We start from the raw sequence: 18,179 nt of genomic DNA on the forward strand, positions 1-18,179 counted from the left end.
TTGATATTATATTTTAAAAAAATCTAAACGACACATGACTGACACATTAGATTTTCACAAAAATTACAAACAAACCCAGAAAAGTTGAACAATCTTTAATGATTAGGAGTAATTATGCATTATGTGCAGCAGAACCACCATTAAAAACGCCAAGAAAAAACAACAAAACAATCCAAAGAGCTGAAAAATACCCAAAACTTGTGAGTCATCGTACAAAATTATACACAATGCCAATTCATCACTTTGTAACTTTATGTTTGAATGATCATTTACTAAAGTTACAATCAATTTGATAAGAATCCCTTTTTAAGAATAAAAAAAATCGAATGAAATTAAGATGGAAAACAATTAAATTCAACCCCATTATAATGAAGCAGACTACCCGAAATACCAAAACTGGCAGCTGTGGACAGTGCACCACTGGAAGGCATTTGATATATTGCACTCTTGCCAAATATTTGGTCATTAGCAACCATATTTGCTCAATATTTGAACTGAATTTGTCTCATAGTCATTTCTTTGGTCCTTTGTAGTATACTGTTAAAGTTTGAGAAAAAAACCTGAACATCATGTTTTGCTAAATGAGATGATGAAAATATAATAATATGACTCTAAAACCAGATTCACAGATTTCTGTTTCTAACCTTAAACAGACCGTTCACCCCAAAAATCAAATATTCATATCTGAATCCAGGCTCTGGCTTGTGGACAGTCTGCCCAGGTGTATATGTTGACCTCCTCGGATGAGCCGAAACATTTGTATTTGTGTTGAGAACTGTCCCTTTAAGCGCTGATGGCAAGACTTAAAGCAGGGGACAAAAGGCATTAAAGCTTTATCAGCACTTTTTGACTTGAAGCTGCTATACAGTTGAGGTTATAAGTCCAGGAAGCCTTGTGACTACCAAGGCTCTGCAGTCCAATCTCAAAATACCCAGCAGTATATGGAGCAAAAAGAGTTCAATATAAAGTCTAATATGGAAAGCTGGAGAGGAGTTTTGTGGTTTAAACCACCACTCTTAATATGAGGTTTCTGGTTTGAGTCACTCTAGCAGACGAAAAGGCAGCCGCTTCGTTCCAGAAAGCAGTCATGGCATCATGTGAGAGAAGCAGGAAGAGCTGGAGTAGCGTTTTGTGGTTACCTGGCTGACGTTTGGTCCTAAATATTCTAATGTGGAGTGAGAGGTGAGCCCCCCCTCTTTCTTCACAGAGAGGTGCTCTCTGTATGGATTTGAGGTTCTGGAGTGGCGGTGGGCTCTTGACCAGCAGAGCTCTCCCTTTGTTGGTCTACGATCACCTCGGGAACAAAGGCTTTTCCAATGCCTTTTAGGACCAGGCTTCCTTCTGCAGAGGACAGTCAGGGAGACCAGTCAGCAACAGACCCAACCACAACAGCATACACACAGTTACAAACTGGAGAGCGCACACACACACACACACACACACGCCAACTTTCACACCGAGACACCAAGGATGACTCTCATTATTAAATCATGTCAACACTTCAGACTGTTTAGTATCAGTTCACTGTTTTTTAGTTTTTTTTTAAAGAGGCTCCTTGGTGTGTTGTCTTTGAATGCAACCAACACAAATCTAGGCTAAAAGAGCACACAAAAGTTAAGAGCACACTGCCAGGCCTGTTTAGGAGCATGTTAGATATCACAAAAAAAAACAGCCAAAAGCCATTCACCTTCCACACCAGGGTAATCACAAGCATGTTAGTTGTGTTGGAGATGCACACACGCATACTGTCCCATCATATATAAATGTACAGTATGCATACAGTGACGTGAACAAATGCCGACATTACTGTTTCCCCACATGGACACACAAACATGCAGTGGACACAGAAGCAAGGCCAGTGCATCAGCCACTCAGATCCTTACCATCACCTGCCTTGCAAAGCTCATCTTACAGGCAGACCAGCAGCTCAGACATCTGCAATATTTACACATGTCCTGTCATGCTTCAGATCACCATAGTTCCATTTAGTGTGTGTGTGTGTGTGAGAGGTTAAGTGAAACCAAAAAGCCAAAGAGCTAAAAACAGCAAATGCCCCAACAGGAAGCTGAAATCACTCAGTACTGAAGTGATAACGGCAGACAAAGAAGCAAGTTGTTTCAAATGTTAAGATGCCTACACAATGAAATTATTTTCAACTAACATCCCTGTGAGTGGTCTTCTGTACTACATCTGCAATTTCAATATCCTTTCAATAATATTACCGCATCAACAGTATAACAATAATAAGAAAACATTTCCATATTTAAAAACAGCACCTGTGAGGCTGGTTTACCTGTAATGATCCTGGAGGCAGAGCCGCAGATACCATTACCGTTGTCATTAGTTGCAGGTTGTGGGGGTGGTGGCATGCTGGGTCGAGGCCGTGGCCTCGGAGCTGGTCTGGCAGGGCGAGGCAGAGACCCAGAGGGGTAGGATGAGAGTGGGTTTGAGAGTGATCCATCGTGAGGCGGAGTGTCAGGGGGAGTAGGAGTGCTGGGGGGAGACGGTTCCGGCTCCCCTTGGGTGTGGTGTGCTTGTGGAGGCTGTGGCGGTGGATGGTTTGGGGCGTGGATGAGGGCGTCTTTGCTGGGATTACGACGGGGAGTGATAGGAGGGTGATGAGGGGAACCGGGTGTCTGGGTGCTGCTGGGGGACTGAGAAGCGAAGGGGCTGGCCTGCTTGGGTGGGGCTGGGGCCTGCTTCTTTGTGCCTTCAGAGGAGAAGGTTATCAGCGATACTATCACATAGATGTGTCATAACTTTACAAGAATGTACATTTTCTCACCTCTGCGGACCATGTGTGGACTAGGCCCCCTGGACCCGCCCTGAGAGTGCGGGGTTCCTACTGTGAGATGGACTGAACCATTCCTCTGTGGAGGGGGAGTCGACATAAGCTCCCGGGCTGGGCTGTGGAAACAGGTCCAAATGTTAAACCATTTGTCATTTTTTATTTACATTAAACTCAAATTAATCTGGCGCAGGATATCATGCATGATATACAAACAAATTGCACATTTGTCCATTCATTCCATTTCATTCTAATTACTGTTGAAGGTTATCACATGAAAAATGACTGAAAAAAAAAAAGACGAGAGCAGGGAGCAGGACGCAACAACAGATGATGAGTTTGTACAAAAGGCGGAGCAAATGTTCAGTAAATCTGTTGCATGCAAAATCACAGTGGTCCGACACACTGATAAGCAGGCAGGAAGAGAGAAGTTCATTCAGTCATCACAAGCAGAGGGCAGCGTTGTGTGAACAAAGCTTGATTATCAGTGCATTACATCCATAATTAATGAAGCCAAATTAAAAGCTGTGGAGGTTGTAGACATTGTTATTCTCATGATTTTCTGTTGTATGACTTCCTGTATAGGAACTGTAAACCAATCAAACACATGACAAACATAAAGGGAGGGCGAGCTCCGGACTGGCTGATTGGCTGCGAGCAGACGGTGGGAGTATTGCTGCTACCTCAGCTCGCTCCTTACCTGCTCTCCTCTGCGCTGAGCTGGGTTACAACCTGAGGTTGCATTGTGGCTACCTGGACCCCACCACCCAGACCAGCACCACCACCAACACCACCACCAATACCAGCACCACTCAGGCCAGGCTGCTCAGCCTCTGCTGCCGTGTGCTCCAGCTGGGCAGGACCCCCAGCTTCCAGTGGGGGCAATGAGGGTTGGAAGGTGGGTGAGGTTAGTTGTGACTGCTTTCTATTTACAGCGCTGGCTCTGCGTGGAATGGGCTCCGGCTGTTTGTTAACAGGGCTAGGAAGGGGGGAGAGGGGAGAGAGTTCAGGAAGGCAAACCACACGCTGTCAGACAGTGAAGGAGCAAGAAGCCCGAGAGAGACAGAGGAACAGCAACAGCAGTAGGAGACGTTGCGAGAGACAGAAAGAGAGACGCCACTTCCCAAGTTCAATAAAACCAGTTTAGAAAGGAGAACCCAAAGAGGACATAAAACCACATGACAGTGACCTTCCAAATACTTTGAACTGCACCGTCGCTGCAGGGACAGAAGAAACAGATGCACACCGTACAGACAAAATGCAACACAGGAAGCCCACACAAAACATAAAACCAGCAACCTACAGTGTGACCTAAGCTTTAATAGGAAATTAAAGAGTACACAACAGTAACACAAGAGAAACAACACAAAATGGCGTGTTTCATGAAGAATTATTTCATACTTCGTACCAACCTTGAAGAAAACATAAGTGATTAGACCCAAACATGACAGGAGCATAGTGCAGAAATCACACAGAGCATCGATCCCTTCTTTCATGTGTCAGTAACTGGATTCAGGGAGCTACATTTTGACTATGACACAGCTTTGAAGTCTGGACTGGGCAGATCTTCAGTGGGGGTTTCAGTGACTGTGATGGACTCGTCGGCCACTACATAAAGGGCTGACACGGCTGGGCCCCGCGACTCCTGCCTGCTCATTGTCTTGGGACGGGACGGGAGGGTGAGGGGCAGGCTGAGGCTGAGGTTGGGACGAGACAGGTACCTGTCTTTACGGGGGGTGTGACTGTCCCCGTCCTGCCCCATGCTGCCGGGGCGTTTCCTGTCCAGGCTGGGCTCCAGGTCTGGGGTGGCCGGATGGGTGGGCAAAGCGAACACGCCGGACACGTTGAAGTCCACCTCTGGAGGGGAAAAAGTGAGTGTGAGGATCAATACCTCAAATATTAGTGCTGTTTTTTTTAAACCACACTAACCATAGAAGGAACTGTAACAAGTCAAAATTTGATTTTATTGATGTATCATGTTTGTTTTTACTCCATCTATGGTAATAAGCTGTATGTTGTATGTGTCCCTAATCCCTTCCACACTTCCACACTTCCACACCAGACAGAGTGCACAGCCATGTAGACTCAGCTACTTTTACTTCAGTTTTTCAGTTTAAGACAACATCTGCAAATAAATTCTGCTCCATCTGAACTCAATGGACAAACAGAACCTAGCATTGTCTTGATTTTTGGGGTTTATCTGGGAGAAACATGGCAAACATGCAGAGTTAATACAATTTTCTATTGTGTTCTTTTGCATTTGACAACTTTTTCGGGACGACAGAGAGAAGATGTATTTCTGCAAAGAGAGATGTGTGTTTTACCTTCAGGGAAGAACCAGTCAGCATGCTGGATAATGGGCTCAATGATGGCCACTACATGGACAGATGTGGCTGCTGCCATCTCTGCCAGCGTGCTGCGTTAAAGAAGGGAGGAAGGTCAGTAAGCTTTATCAACCGATTCACTTAAGTGTGCAATGGAGTAACGTGAATATTCTCACCCCTCGGCTTTTGCCCAAAGTAGGTTGGGTCCGAGGACTATGGCGATGTTGCTGGGAGTCATTTTGTTAACATCGCTGTCCTGAGCCAGTTTAGCCAGGAACTTGACCAGATACCTGCAACAGAGACTCAAACTGCTTTACAGCCTGCAAGAATCTGCTGCTGTAGCATCTGAATCCTGTATAGGACACGTGGAGAACAGACGTAAAGATCTGCATACCTGAGGTTGGATTTGTGGGTCTTTGGCAAACGGTCACATGTCACCCATAAGGCCTGAAGCCTCTTGTCAGGGTCAGACACACTGAAAACACACACACACACTCAATATCTGCCTGTTGTATAAGCGCTAGAAAACAACCTGTCAGCAAACACTACCTCAGGTGTGTGTTTATAGCTTGTTAGCGCTGTGTGTCTTTTTACAGGATATTAAAAGAGGCATGTCTTACTTGGAGGCCTGTAGCCACTCATCATACAGGCCAAAAGTCATTAGAGGTTCAGGAAGTTCCCTGAGGTAGGACTTCAGAGCTCCTGTGTATGAGGAGAAATGTTATGAGGAAAAAAAAAATCTGGAGCAGATGGTTTTACTTTTTTTCTGGATTTGTGTGAAGAGGTGGTACCAGCGACAGCATGGGGATCAGAGTAGAAATCTTCCAGCTGTGAGGTGGAGCAGTCCAGTGCTGCTTTTAGCTTTTTCAGTTTGGACGCTCCAGCAGCTATTCTGAAGAGACCCTGGGAGAGAAATGCAGAGTGTGAGGACACACTCAGGGTACAGGTGACATATTTCAGTCCTGAAAATAAAGAAGTGAGTCCTGGCTGGTCACTGGAAAGTGGAAGTAAACTTAAGTGTACCACCTATTGAGTGCCTGATAAAGCCAGGAGAGGAATTGCTTTGTCATTAGTAGAGATGTGGCTCTTTCAGGATGAGCACCAGAGAGACAAAAAAGAGGTTTGTTTCCATTTTAAATCGCACTCCACTGGGAGCCTAGTGATATTGCTACATTTAAAGAATGCAACAGTGAACATGCTAATAACTAACAGATGTCTGCCAACACACACACACACACAGCTCGTATTCCTGCAGGCCCAGGACTAGCTGGCCACAATTTGGCCACAGATGTTTCCAGCCTGTACATGCCATAATTTATCGTGAGCGGTCCACACGTCCCACATGTCCTTCTAGCTCAAGCAGAAAGTACGGGTACAAATTTATGTCTGCTCATGTCGCCATGAACTTTAAACAGTCATCTCCTCATCCGTACCTCCTCTTTCATGCCGGTCTCCAGCAGCATCATGACGCAGGCCTCAATGGGCAGAGCGATCTCACGGTTACTCCTCTTCAGGTGCTCCTCCAGTGCCGTGCCGAATGCCGGCTTCTCCATCCATGAGTCTAGGTGAGAGGAACATCATGAGTGTGAGTGTACTATCTGCTGTCTGTTAGCAGGTGCTGTTAGCCATAGGTATATAGGAGTGATTACAGCCTGCGAATAGCATTGCAACATCCGAACCTGATGCAATCAAATGTGATTTTAGTCACTTTGTATGCTTTGGATGCTAATGTGTTTTAAATGTCTGATTTATGTGTCCTCTTTCTCACCTTGCTGCATTTGGATGGTGGGTATAGCTGCCTCCAGAGCTGCCAAAGACCTCCTGTGGTAATCAGCCTGGGCTTCTAATAACTGGTAAACACACACAAACATATACACATTGACCACATACACAAAATATTTGGCACCCAGATTGTGGAGTATTTGCATCATATTTTCCATTTCAGTTCCAGACCATTGACACTACACTCAGGTGTACTCACCATCACATAATAACGTGCGTATTCTCCCTCTTTGGAAGCAAAGTTGTACATGTCTGCAGCGAGCTGGTCCTGCAGGATGGAAAAAAAACAACATTTCTGCATACATGGCAAATATGATGGCAACCTTAACCCTTCTGCTGACCAACAAACCCTTCATTAAGACACAGATGAAGTCCAGATGACAAAGCAGTGACCTTTAATTACATGGCCCTAACAGTGAGCATAGCATGATTCATTCCTGTTACAAAGCTTCCATTGTTTAGCCAGGTTATTAGATGTGATCTTAACCTTATGTAGAGGCCCCAGCCGCCATGAACAGTTATTAGTCTGTAGGAGATTCTTTTTATACAGTATACCTACAACACTGCGCTGATGTAGAGCAGCAAAATATTACAAAAATAAATCTACCTTGCATATTTCAACTTTATTGACAGCTTCATCCATCTCATCTTTGAGTGAATCGGCTTTAGCTGCCATGGTCTGGTTGTTGGACTTTGTCGCCTGGTACCACCTGCAACCCAAGAAAACACACTCACACACTTTTCTTTAAAAACTGTGAAGCCTGCAACTAAAGTTGGCACAAGACTGTGTGAAAATGTACCTCGTCTTAGCAGAGTCATAGTCGAGAACCAGCTTAGCCAGTTGCTTCCTCTGTTTTAGTATATTGGGAATCTCTACCTGTGAGATAAACAGTGAACAGCATGACTACACTTGCATTTTATAGTCAAACTACAGGTAGCACTGCAGGGAGATTTGCTGTGAGAATGTCTTGTTAATATTTTTTTTACCTCAGCCAGCAGGTTGAGAGGATCCAGAATGTCTCTCCCAATATTCACCTCATGCTGCATCAGTTCAGTGGCTAACCGGCCCTCCGCCTCCCCACACACCTCCATCATCTTGCTGCATGTATGCACACACATAGATTAACATGCAAATAGGCCAGTTATCACCACCTGTCTCGTAGTGAGTTAAAGGTCAATTCAAAAACAAACCACACAACAGTTCCTCTGAAACTCTCACCCGATCAGGCTCTCATCTCCTAGTTGTCCACCTCCCTCCTGCATGGTCTGGGACAGTGCCGTCAGGGGCAGCTTTTTCTGCACAAAGACCAACAAATACATTTTAGAAAAGACACATATTTGAAGATTTAACCAAACGTTTATGCACAAAAAGCCAAAACACATGTCAGAGATAAACCTTGAGGAATCCCCATGCGCTGCTGCCTTATCAGATAACTTCTGTGGTGTCAAACAATGTGCTGTCTACATGATTTAAGTGAAAAAGGTAAGGAAAAGCATGTCAAAGTAACATATAGCTGCGATCCCCACTGGGTTCTGTCAGTTTTACCGGCTGTGTGGGTTGTTTCTGCTCCACAGGGATAGTGGAGCTGGCAGCAGGCCAGGGCTGAATATTTTTCTCCTGAGTCTCACTCATATCTATGTGTTACATAAGAAGAGATGCTACGTGTTCACAACACAAGATAGAAGGTCTCTGCTAATACTGACTGCGGTGTGTCACAGTGCTTCGCCCTTATTTAGTTTGTGTATGAGCCTTTGAATAAAAATTAATTAATAAAATTAGGTCATAACAGGCCGCTTTAGTTTAGTGGAATAAAATCTGATAAAGGTAAAAGGTGATCTTACATGTCTCTTTTCTGTGTCCGTGCCCAGTTGACCCTGCAGACAGGACACCAGCCTCTTGTGCGTGTTGTGCGACACCAAACGTACCAGCTCCATCCGCCTCTCGATCTGCACATAAAATTCAACATTTAGTCTCGCAGTGCACATCTACACACACTGAGAGCCAGCTTTCTGAGTCTGCCACCTTTAACTGATTTAAACCTTGAAGAAGGAAACAGTGTAAGAACAGTTTCATCCTCTGACATCTTCCTGTTCCTGCTAAAAAACAGGTGAGAGCTTCATGTCAAAACGCAGATGCTGCACAGCACAACACCTCATCCTGTTCGTGTTATTGAATTAATAATGGAGGATGTATGCGCCGTTTGTCTGGTTTGATCCTGCAGCTCTGACAGACGGATGAAAGGAGTCTGTTGACGATAACAGAGTGATGGATTGTAGTCTTTACTCAGAACAAGGAAGGCTTTGCTATCATGAGATATGAAGAGATATCATCAAGGAAAGCAGATGAATCGGTCTGACTGCAGGCTTATACTGTCACCAGCAGGTCATATACCAGGACATATACAGGCTATGTTTTCAGACATGTTGTTGGGAAATTGCTTAAATATATCTAAAATAATGGAGTAACATATAATACAGTTACTTGAACTGAAGCATCTACTCTCATGTTCTCTCTTTTTGATCTGATTTTCCTTGAATGCACCACCAGCAACAGTCACGTCTAATGTGTGAAGTCTCAAGTCTTTGCTAGTTGTGAATAAACTGCTGTAGTCACAGTGATGAAAGTTAAAGTTGTAAGAATAAAAAGGATATGGTGAAAATGCAGTCTGCTTCTACAGCCTGTGACATGCTGATTTTGCATCTGATGAGCTGCCAGTCGTAAGTATTCACTTCCTCTTCCTGTTTCAGTGTAAACATCCAGCTTAACCGCTACAAATCTGATGTCTGATCCATTCTTTTTTCCTTCACTTTTATCCTCAAAGTTCACTCTCCTCTTTGCTCCACTTGAGTCACGTCTCTTCTTCTTCTTCCCTGCATCTCTGCTCTCTCTTTTCTGCAGCTGTTGCACCATGCCAGACCACAGCTGGACTTGGCTTCCTCGCAGTGGATCCAATTGATTTGCTCACCATTCAGCTGATCCCTGACTCTGATTAATGCATGGAAGTCTAGCTCTATCTGGTGACGGCGTGATTGAATCCAGACTTCTAACAGCCGGTGCCAAGAAGGAAAGAAAGAAAAGGGCCGACTGCAGCATGGGCGGTACTGTGGACTGCTACACTTGGTAATCACATTGTCTGTCTGTGTTTTTTGTTAGAGTACACTAAATGACTCTGTGGACACACAAAACAACACATATGGCCTTTTTTGTGCACAGTTCACATCCATAATTTGTCAAAAGTTTAACAATCCTTCTCAGCTTCTCTTGACAAACACTGTTATGCTCTGAAGCTGCAGGATTGACTGTGCTCACTGTAAGAGATCAGTCCTCTGGGAAAACCTCAATTATGGAAACAGAGAAACACCCAGACCGACTTATGTCACAGAGAAAACATGGGAAAACACCCTGATCATAGGCACAGACAAGCCCACACATTAACAGAGACAATCCCTTTCACAGATCTGTCCAAAGGTTTACAGGCCAATCATTGCCCACATTTTCTTAACAGACAATGAAAACAACGAGCAGAGAGAGCTGGCGACCTCTGACCTGCCAGAGCAGAAAATATGGGACGTTGTGAGTCATAGAGGAACCAGACGGGTGGATACAGTTCTGTTTTCTGGCTTTAGCTGACTGGATAGCTGGTTAACTAATGGCTGGCTTGCTGGCAGATTAGTAGCTGGCTGACCTTGTTGGCATGACGGCGTGCTGTCGGTGACTAGCTGATGACGGCAGAAACAGAAACACGATTCAAACGCAGCAACGGTCCAAACAGTCATGTTTGCTTAAAAAGTTTCTCTGAATTCAGATTTCAGATTTCTAAGTTTAAATTCTTGGTTGAAAGTTGCATTTTGGGACCGTTATTATTTCTGTAGGTTTTGTTGCTGCCAAGTTCTCACAGGTTTTAGGCTAAGCTAATTGGCTGCTATAGCTTCATAACTAACACACACACACACGTAAGTTGTCTAATCTAAAACTCAACAACGAATCAGGTGTTGTGGTGAGCTCACCAGCTGGCTCTCTGACAGTTACCTGCTCATTATACAGTATCAGATATCATCACAGACCAGTATCCACCATAAGAGCAGTCAATCATATCCTCAGTTATATTCAAATGCTGAGATAAGGCACCAGTTGTAGCCTGGACTCTCTCCTGTGTGAGACCAGGCAGGCAGAGTACAATCCAGCCTGACATCCACCTCTCAACTCTCCCGCTGAGGCGGGACGTGTCCAAACAAGATAAATGCCTTTAACCAATGCAAAACACCATGGAAAAATGGAAAAGACTACTACAACACCATGGAAATCATAGTGTCAAATTACAAGCTGGACTGCTCATAGAAAGGGGGGGTTTTGGAGGGGTGGGCCCATGTGGGGAGGGGGATCGGAAAAAAAGGGTTCTCTTTCTGCTCATGTTTGGAAAGAGGGAGAAAAACTTTTCCAGGCAGTGTGATTAAATTACGAAGCTGATACTGATTCACTGGTCTCTGAATCGGTGAACTGTGAGCCACACATTCTGCTGTAATCAAGCAGCAGATCTGAGAGCTGACTGTGTGCAGCACGAGTCCTGACTGGCTATTAGATGTGTGTTTGTTCTGAAGCTGACATTGTTAAGCAAAAAGACATCCTGACAATCACATTCCTGACAGAGAGCTGGAGCTTCAGGAATGTCTAACACAGCCCAAAGCTCCAAAAGGACGAGGAACAGAATGCTGCAGAGGGGCCGGCTCAGTTTGTGCAAAAATGTAGCCATTACCTCTGTTAATGAGCCAAGTGTTAGTGTGGTGTGTAAATCTCACGGAGTTCATAGTTCATAGTTCACTGCTGCTTGTCATAAACCTCTGACTGAATGAGAGCTGGTAAAACAGTGATCCCACAGTTTCATAGGCTGTTCCCATCCCCCAGCACACACACACACACACACACCCTACATGAACAGTGTACATCCAATATAACAGAACATTACCAAAGTTTGCCTTGAGAGGAGAACATTGAGGCACCACTTCCTGCAGAGCCAAAGCCCTGAGCTGCTGAGGCTTTACTCAATGAAAGACTACCCAGTCATGTTTTAATACCAGCGGTCCTACTCCAAGACTAGCAGAGAAGCTTGGCATCAATGGGCTGCTTAAGACATGATGGCTTTAACAGAGACTCTGAAGGGAATGTCAGGTTTTTGATAACTTCCATATTTTACTCCACCAGATTTTTAGAAGAACTGTTCACATGCGAGGCATTAGTTTAAGGGAGGTGGTGTTAAGACATTGACATGAACCTTTAGGGGACAGGACACAGGCTTCAGGGTTTATTCCAAGTCCTGGAAGAACTGTGACTGGTAGAATAAACCTTTCAAGATACACATAGTACACCAAAAAAACCAGCCACATTGTCATATTTTGAGAAGCTGTGCCCCAGAAATAATCTGTTTACCTATTAGCTTTACAAAACAAACAATATATAATAAATGTTAGCTTCAAATAATGATAAAAATGTACAGTCGTATAAAGAATGAAGCTATCGTTGTATTTTTTTTACATTGAGGTGAATGTGATATTTACCTGTAGGAGATCATCACTCAGGACTTCTGTTTTCTCCGCCCTGTGATGAGAAGCAGAAAGGCCATGAGTCAAAAACTGACAGTGTAATATACCTTTGTGAATCAACAGTTAAAGCACACACTCTGTATGAAGTCAATAGAAAATGGCTGATATTAGCCCATCACAGCTATATTAGTATCCAGACGCCTGTTGTCCAGATGATCTCAAATTGTTATTGTTATTAACAAGGGATCAATATGTACATTTTTAGCATCAGATCCAAAACTCCAGTCCCATAAAGGACACAGCTGTTCTGTGTTAAGACTCAGTTTGCACATGAATGTGATCATGGTGTATAAAGACTAAAAAGACGTTCATGTGTCTCAGTCTTTTGAGACAACTTTTCTATGGAAATAAGGAGATTACTGGCTGCTTTCGTCTTTGCAGCAGATGAGCCTGTTTATAGACTGAACCTGCTCTGAACTTAAAACCTTCACTTTACTTAACTTGCTGTAGAAAAACAGCTGGTGAGCAGACCATCAGACCAAACCTGCCCAACCTGTCTGCTGTGTGCACTGTTTGTGTGTGTGTGTGTGCCTGCAGCACATCACAATATGCTGAAAACCAGTATAGAACCATTAGGAACATTCATTAGGATTCACTGGCTACTTTGTACAACTCAACATTTATGCAACCTGTTGGATTCCTCCACCCTGCCTCTGAAAACACACTTCCTTTTGTCTCATCTGCACCTTGTTTGTTATGGCAACAGAAAGTGAAGGTGTGTGTGTGCGGCTGCGGAATAGCTTGTTGAAACACAGTGCACATTGTGGTGGAAAATATAACGGAGTGACATCACTCCAAAACTTCTAAGAAATGTTGACAAAATGCCAAAACAACCTGCATAACATCACTGATAACAAACATATCCAGTGCTGTGTGTGACCTCTGACGCGCTGCAGAGTCACTCTTCTCGGGTTCGGATCTTGCCACAGACACACACACAGACACACACAGACACACACACAAATCCATAAAGACCTCTCTTCTCTCCAGCGAAGGCCCACACTATAGATTTAAATTTCACAGGGATCAATTAACGCTCTCCCATGCACAAGTTATTACCTAATACGGCAAGACTAAAACATAAAATCTTCATGTCACACCCACAAAGACCTTCCTCTCTCATGCCTGAAATATCCTCACTTGTGATAGAAAATGGCTCCAAAGGCAGACAGACAGATTAATAATCATTTAAGTGCTTGTTTTAAAGAAAAACCCGACCAAATTTAAGTTATTTATGAATATTTTTTGGTTTGGTATCTATTACTTGAACCAGTTTTAGAGCATTTTATTAAAGCAAAGTGTGTTTGTGCTGAAATGTGCTGACAAAAATAAAGTTATACCGAAGCCCAGCTTCCAAAAATAACAAACAATACAAGCGGAAAAGAAACTGAAACTAGAAGTCGTAAAAATACACGCGAATAAATCATTCGGACTGCAACGGAAAGCATTTATTTATATGGGTGTAGATGAACAGTTTGTGATGGTGTTAGACATATGATCTGCAGCCAGAATACCTACACCCTGAACCCACATGATCGCATTACACATTAAGGCTTCACTGGCTCACCTCAAGAGGAAAAAAGCTACACAGATTTCCATCAATACTGAATTAGCATTGATTTGACTGGCTTCACTCTCAGCAGCTATTGTTCTAAAAATAGACGTATATATGTACACAATGGTGGAGCCCAGACCCTGAAAGAAGACTGAAGGACACTGCAAATCCATCAGCACATTCTAAATCTTGATGTGTGCTTATCAGGTGTGCACAGATTCATAAACACCGCTCCTCTGCATCTACTCTGCACGTGAACGGTTTCCTCTTATTAACCACATGCAAATCAAACGGGCTTCCTCTTTTATAAAATAACACCCTCTCTGTGGCTGCATGACGATCCCGGCCCTCTACTGTGTCCCCCGCTCAACAACCACGGAAATGCTTACTCCACAGAAACCCTCTGAGCCTGGCTCCTCCTGAAAAACCACCAATCATCACAAACCTTCATGGAGCGTGGTGACACAGATTCAGAGCTAGTGTATTCATTTGCTCATCTCATTCTCACAATGTTGCTTTAAACCACGTTCTTTAAATCAAGCAGCTCTATCCAGCAGTGATCCAGCGTGCTTGTGTGCCAGCAGACCACCTTTGCTGTGATTCTGCTTAGTTTCACTGAGGACATTTGATTTATTAATGCAGTGATAACTGGAGATATCAATATCAGCGGTGGCTACTGATGGGAAAACAGGGCTGCACAGCCTCATGGTGACGGAGACCATTGTAGGCATTTATTTTGTTTGTACTTGCTTTTACATCCTGGTGGGGACTTGAACCTGAATACAACACCACCCAAGGAGGGGACGGAGGAGACAGAAACGAAAGTAAAGCCTGATTTTTCAGGGTTGCTTTTTTAGGAATATGGATTCAGCTGTGATTGTACTCCCTGGAGATCATTAAACAGGTCTTTTGCTGTATGTGAAGTTACTGCCAGCATCTCCAAAAAAATAAGAAAATGTGTTGATGTGTACATATAGCATCTCAGAAATACAATTGCATGAGGGTTTAACATATTATATCTTACATTTCATTTAAGAGAGAACAGAACAATGAGCCCTTCACTGCTGCCTGCTTTGTAATCAGTAAATATAATTTATAAACAAATTAATTATAAATAGTGCCAGATAAGGCGTAACACACTGCAGCTTAAAAACATAACAAAACAGAACCTACAGGAAACACCATCCTCGAATAAACACAGACACAGACAACAACAGAAAAGTTTCTGGGGGACCCCAAAAAGTGACGGACCAGTCTGTAACATACTTGTTGTTAAGTGCCGACTGTTTATTTTTTTTATTTAAATGTGTGATGTTGGAAATGTGTTAAAATGGATTTGTGGTATTTTTAACATCCTGATTGCCTTTTTGTTTCATTGGGTCCATCACTTTTTGGGGTCCCCTGGAAAACATGTCTGTTGTTACCTGTTCCTGCTGTCATGGTCAACAACAAATACATTTTAAATGACACACTTTAATTCTTTTTAAACTCCTTCAGATCAAATTTCGTGTGACTTGATGGCAACTTTGGTGTAGCCTATTTATTGACATCATTAACTGACTGCAAATAGATCCTTTCTTTCTTTTCCTGAGTTTGGACCACTCAGGTATTGATTACACAAAAACTACAGCCCAGCCCTTCCGACACCGCCCACAACAAGAAGACGGATGACAATGGTTCAACATAATCACGCTGGCCTACCAGAATAAATACATGACATCAACATACAGCAATGCATTATTGTTGAATTTAAACGCTCACCTTCCAACAGTCTGGTTGGCGAGTTGCCTCATGCGATTAAACTGTTTCTTCATGATGTGAGTCTTCTCGGCGTCTCCTGCAAGTCTGTAAAAGTTGCGGTCGATCCTCCCCCGTGGATCCAAAAAGTTGCGCTACGTCGCAGCCATACTGGCAAAAGAATGAAGAACGGCTGCACTCCGACCACTTTTTGTATTAATAATAATAATGAGTGCAGCTGAATGTGTTTCCTGACATTGGCCGCCGCTGCCTCACACAAACAGAATGGACAATCAGTGGAAACAACCTGTGACGAGCGTCAGGATCTCCATTGGCACGAATGTCAGAGTCGCTGACTGGTTTCAGAACAACCAGTGTGATAGGAAGGAGGAAGTGCCTTTACTTCCCGGACTGTAAGCAGCATGGCCCCGATGGTGACATGTGATACCTCAGCAGGAGAGAAAAAAAACGCACTGACTCAGCTTTAGGTCTGTCATGTCCACAGCAAAGTCAGAGTGGATACAGGCACTGAAGTGGGTTGACTTTTTTTTACAGTTGAAGTGTTGCAAAACCACCTAATTACACAAAACGCGCAACAAAGTCTCGAACAGTTAAGAGCTGCTTCAGAGTCAGTCTGTGTCACAGGTAGGCTTATTCAGAGCTGACTACATGTTTGCGTGCCTTCTGACCTCTGGGCTGATTTCAGATCAGTTAGTCCCCACTTAACACTGTTCAGAGTGATCTGCTGCCACCTTGTGGCTGTTTTCTGCCATGACGACTTCCTCAGCAGAGCTGGATGTGCATTTTATGTTCATTTAAATACACCATTTTTGACTGTTGATTTTAATGCCCTTCACCCCCACAAATGTTTTTGCTGAAGTGAACATATAGAAACGAATTTCTTTATATTTGTCTCCCCAGTTGTTCCTGTTTCAATGCTCCACCTTGAATCCGCCATCTGTCTGTGTGGGGGGCATGATCTTGCATGTCAGCTGGTCGAAGGAGTGCGTGGAGCTGCTATGATGAAGGTGAACCTGCCACATTCGGATGTCTACTATTAAGGTGTTTTACGTTCAAGCTTCAAGCCTTCAGAGTGAAGTACCCCGAAACCCACTTAACTGTGTTTGCTCTGTGGTAGATGGAACTCTGATTGAAGGGGTCACCCTGACCTGCCTGGAGACCATGGTGGTGCTGCTAGGAGCACCAAAACCTGAAGTCTCCTGCTGCATGGTTACCATCAACATTTAGGCCAGGTGACTTTCACACAATATTATAAAATATTTCATGGGAAGATTCAGGGGAGATGCATCTGGCACTTGTCTGAATCCAGCCACAGCCTTTGGTCCACCAAACATGAACAACTACTGGACCTATTTGACTCTTTTTGACTACTTGTTTACACAGTAAAGACAAACAATCATTCAAAATGACATCATCAACTTGCAAAAAAAATGGATTTAATATCATACTGTTAAAGCCTCAGAGAGCTGTAAAGCATTATTTCCCTCCAATAATGACATACAGGGTATGTGGTTTGAAACATTGTGGTAGATCATGTGATGTTTTATTATGCATTCTCTTTCTCTCTCTTTTTAGAACTACCTCACAATAAATTCTGCTCTGTGTTTTTCCAAGACCCCTAATCTAATGTTCAGCCAGGTGCAAACACTAGACTCACTGCCACATTTATTCATATAAAAAAGAAGCTTTAGTCAAAATTCAATTACTTCACATTTTCAGTCAGAATTGCTGCCCGCTTCTAAAAGGAGACCAAATGGCAACCTTTTGAAAACTGAGGCACATCTCTGCTGCAGCTTTGTGCTCCTGCTCCCCTGCTCCCTGCTCTCTATAGCAGGAGCAGTGAATGCTTCTTCAGCACTTGAAGGTATCATGCTGTTTCCATATTGTACCCCTGGGCCTCCCCGCAGCAGTGGCCCACATGGGAAAGCAGGCCAGGCGGGCGGGATAAACCAATTACCCCCCTTGAGTCTGAGTGGACTCCTAGCTGGAGCGCACCGTGCAGCAGCTCCAGGGCGAGCCCCCTTCCCGGCTCGATGCCCCATGAGAGCCTGCTGGAATTCCCAGAGATGAGAATTGTGTGGTCTCAAAAGGCCGGGAAAGAGACACTATTTTGCTTGGAAATTTGACATGGTGGCCTCCTTGGACAATGCTGAAGGAGGGGACATGAAGCAGGGCTCCTGTGGAAGGCTGCATTTTTATTTATTATTCATTTTTTGTAAAGCAAGTCAGGCCCATCCTCCCACAAACATGGAGTCATATAACCATGAAATGCGTTAAAATGCATTTTTTTTTAGCCACAGATGCTTCTTTAAAATCACACTTTATTTGAGTTTAAGAGACAAACTGCAAATCAGTGCAGAAACATGTGGCTGGA

General features: G+C 43.7%; 1 protein-coding gene across 4 annotated transcripts; it reads right to left on the reverse strand.

The window, feature by feature from the left end:
* Positions 1-79: 79 nt before the first annotated feature.
* arhgap17b (Rho GTPase activating protein 17b) lies at positions 80-16,416 on the reverse strand. 4 transcript variants are annotated; one of them, XM_028412187.1, is made up of 21 exons: positions 15,809-16,415; positions 12,448-12,487; positions 8,737-8,841; positions 8,114-8,190; positions 7,882-7,993; positions 7,695-7,771; positions 7,502-7,604; positions 7,094-7,162; positions 6,881-6,962; positions 6,546-6,673; positions 5,904-6,015; positions 5,733-5,814; positions 5,507-5,587; positions 5,289-5,402; positions 5,113-5,204; positions 4,510-4,645; positions 3,489-3,767; positions 2,786-2,907; positions 2,294-2,710; positions 1,884-1,935; positions 1,205-1,341 (listed from the first exon to the last, which is right to left on the reverse strand). In XM_028412187.1, exons 1-20 carry the CDS (start codon positions 15,859-15,861, stop codon positions 1,928-1,930), a joined length of 2,289 nt encoding a protein of 762 aa, XP_028267988.1. In that variant the 5' UTR covers positions 15,862-16,415; the 3' UTR covers positions 1,205-1,341; positions 1,884-1,927. The 4 variants fall into 4 exon arrangements, with proteins under 4 accessions (XP_028267987.1, XP_028267990.1, XP_028267988.1 ...); XM_028412188.1 differs by having other exon boundaries at positions 1,317-1,341; positions 1,890-1,935; positions 15,809-16,416; XM_028412186.1 differs by lacking the exon at positions 1,884-1,935 and having other exon boundaries at positions 80-1,341.
* Between the last annotated feature and the right edge of the window lie 1,763 nt (positions 16,417-18,179).

This window comes from Parambassis ranga, chromosome 8 (genome assembly GCF_900634625.1).
Source record: "Parambassis ranga chromosome 8, fParRan2.1, whole genome shotgun sequence".
Taxonomy (NCBI): Eukaryota; Metazoa; Chordata; class Actinopteri; family Ambassidae; genus Parambassis; species Parambassis ranga.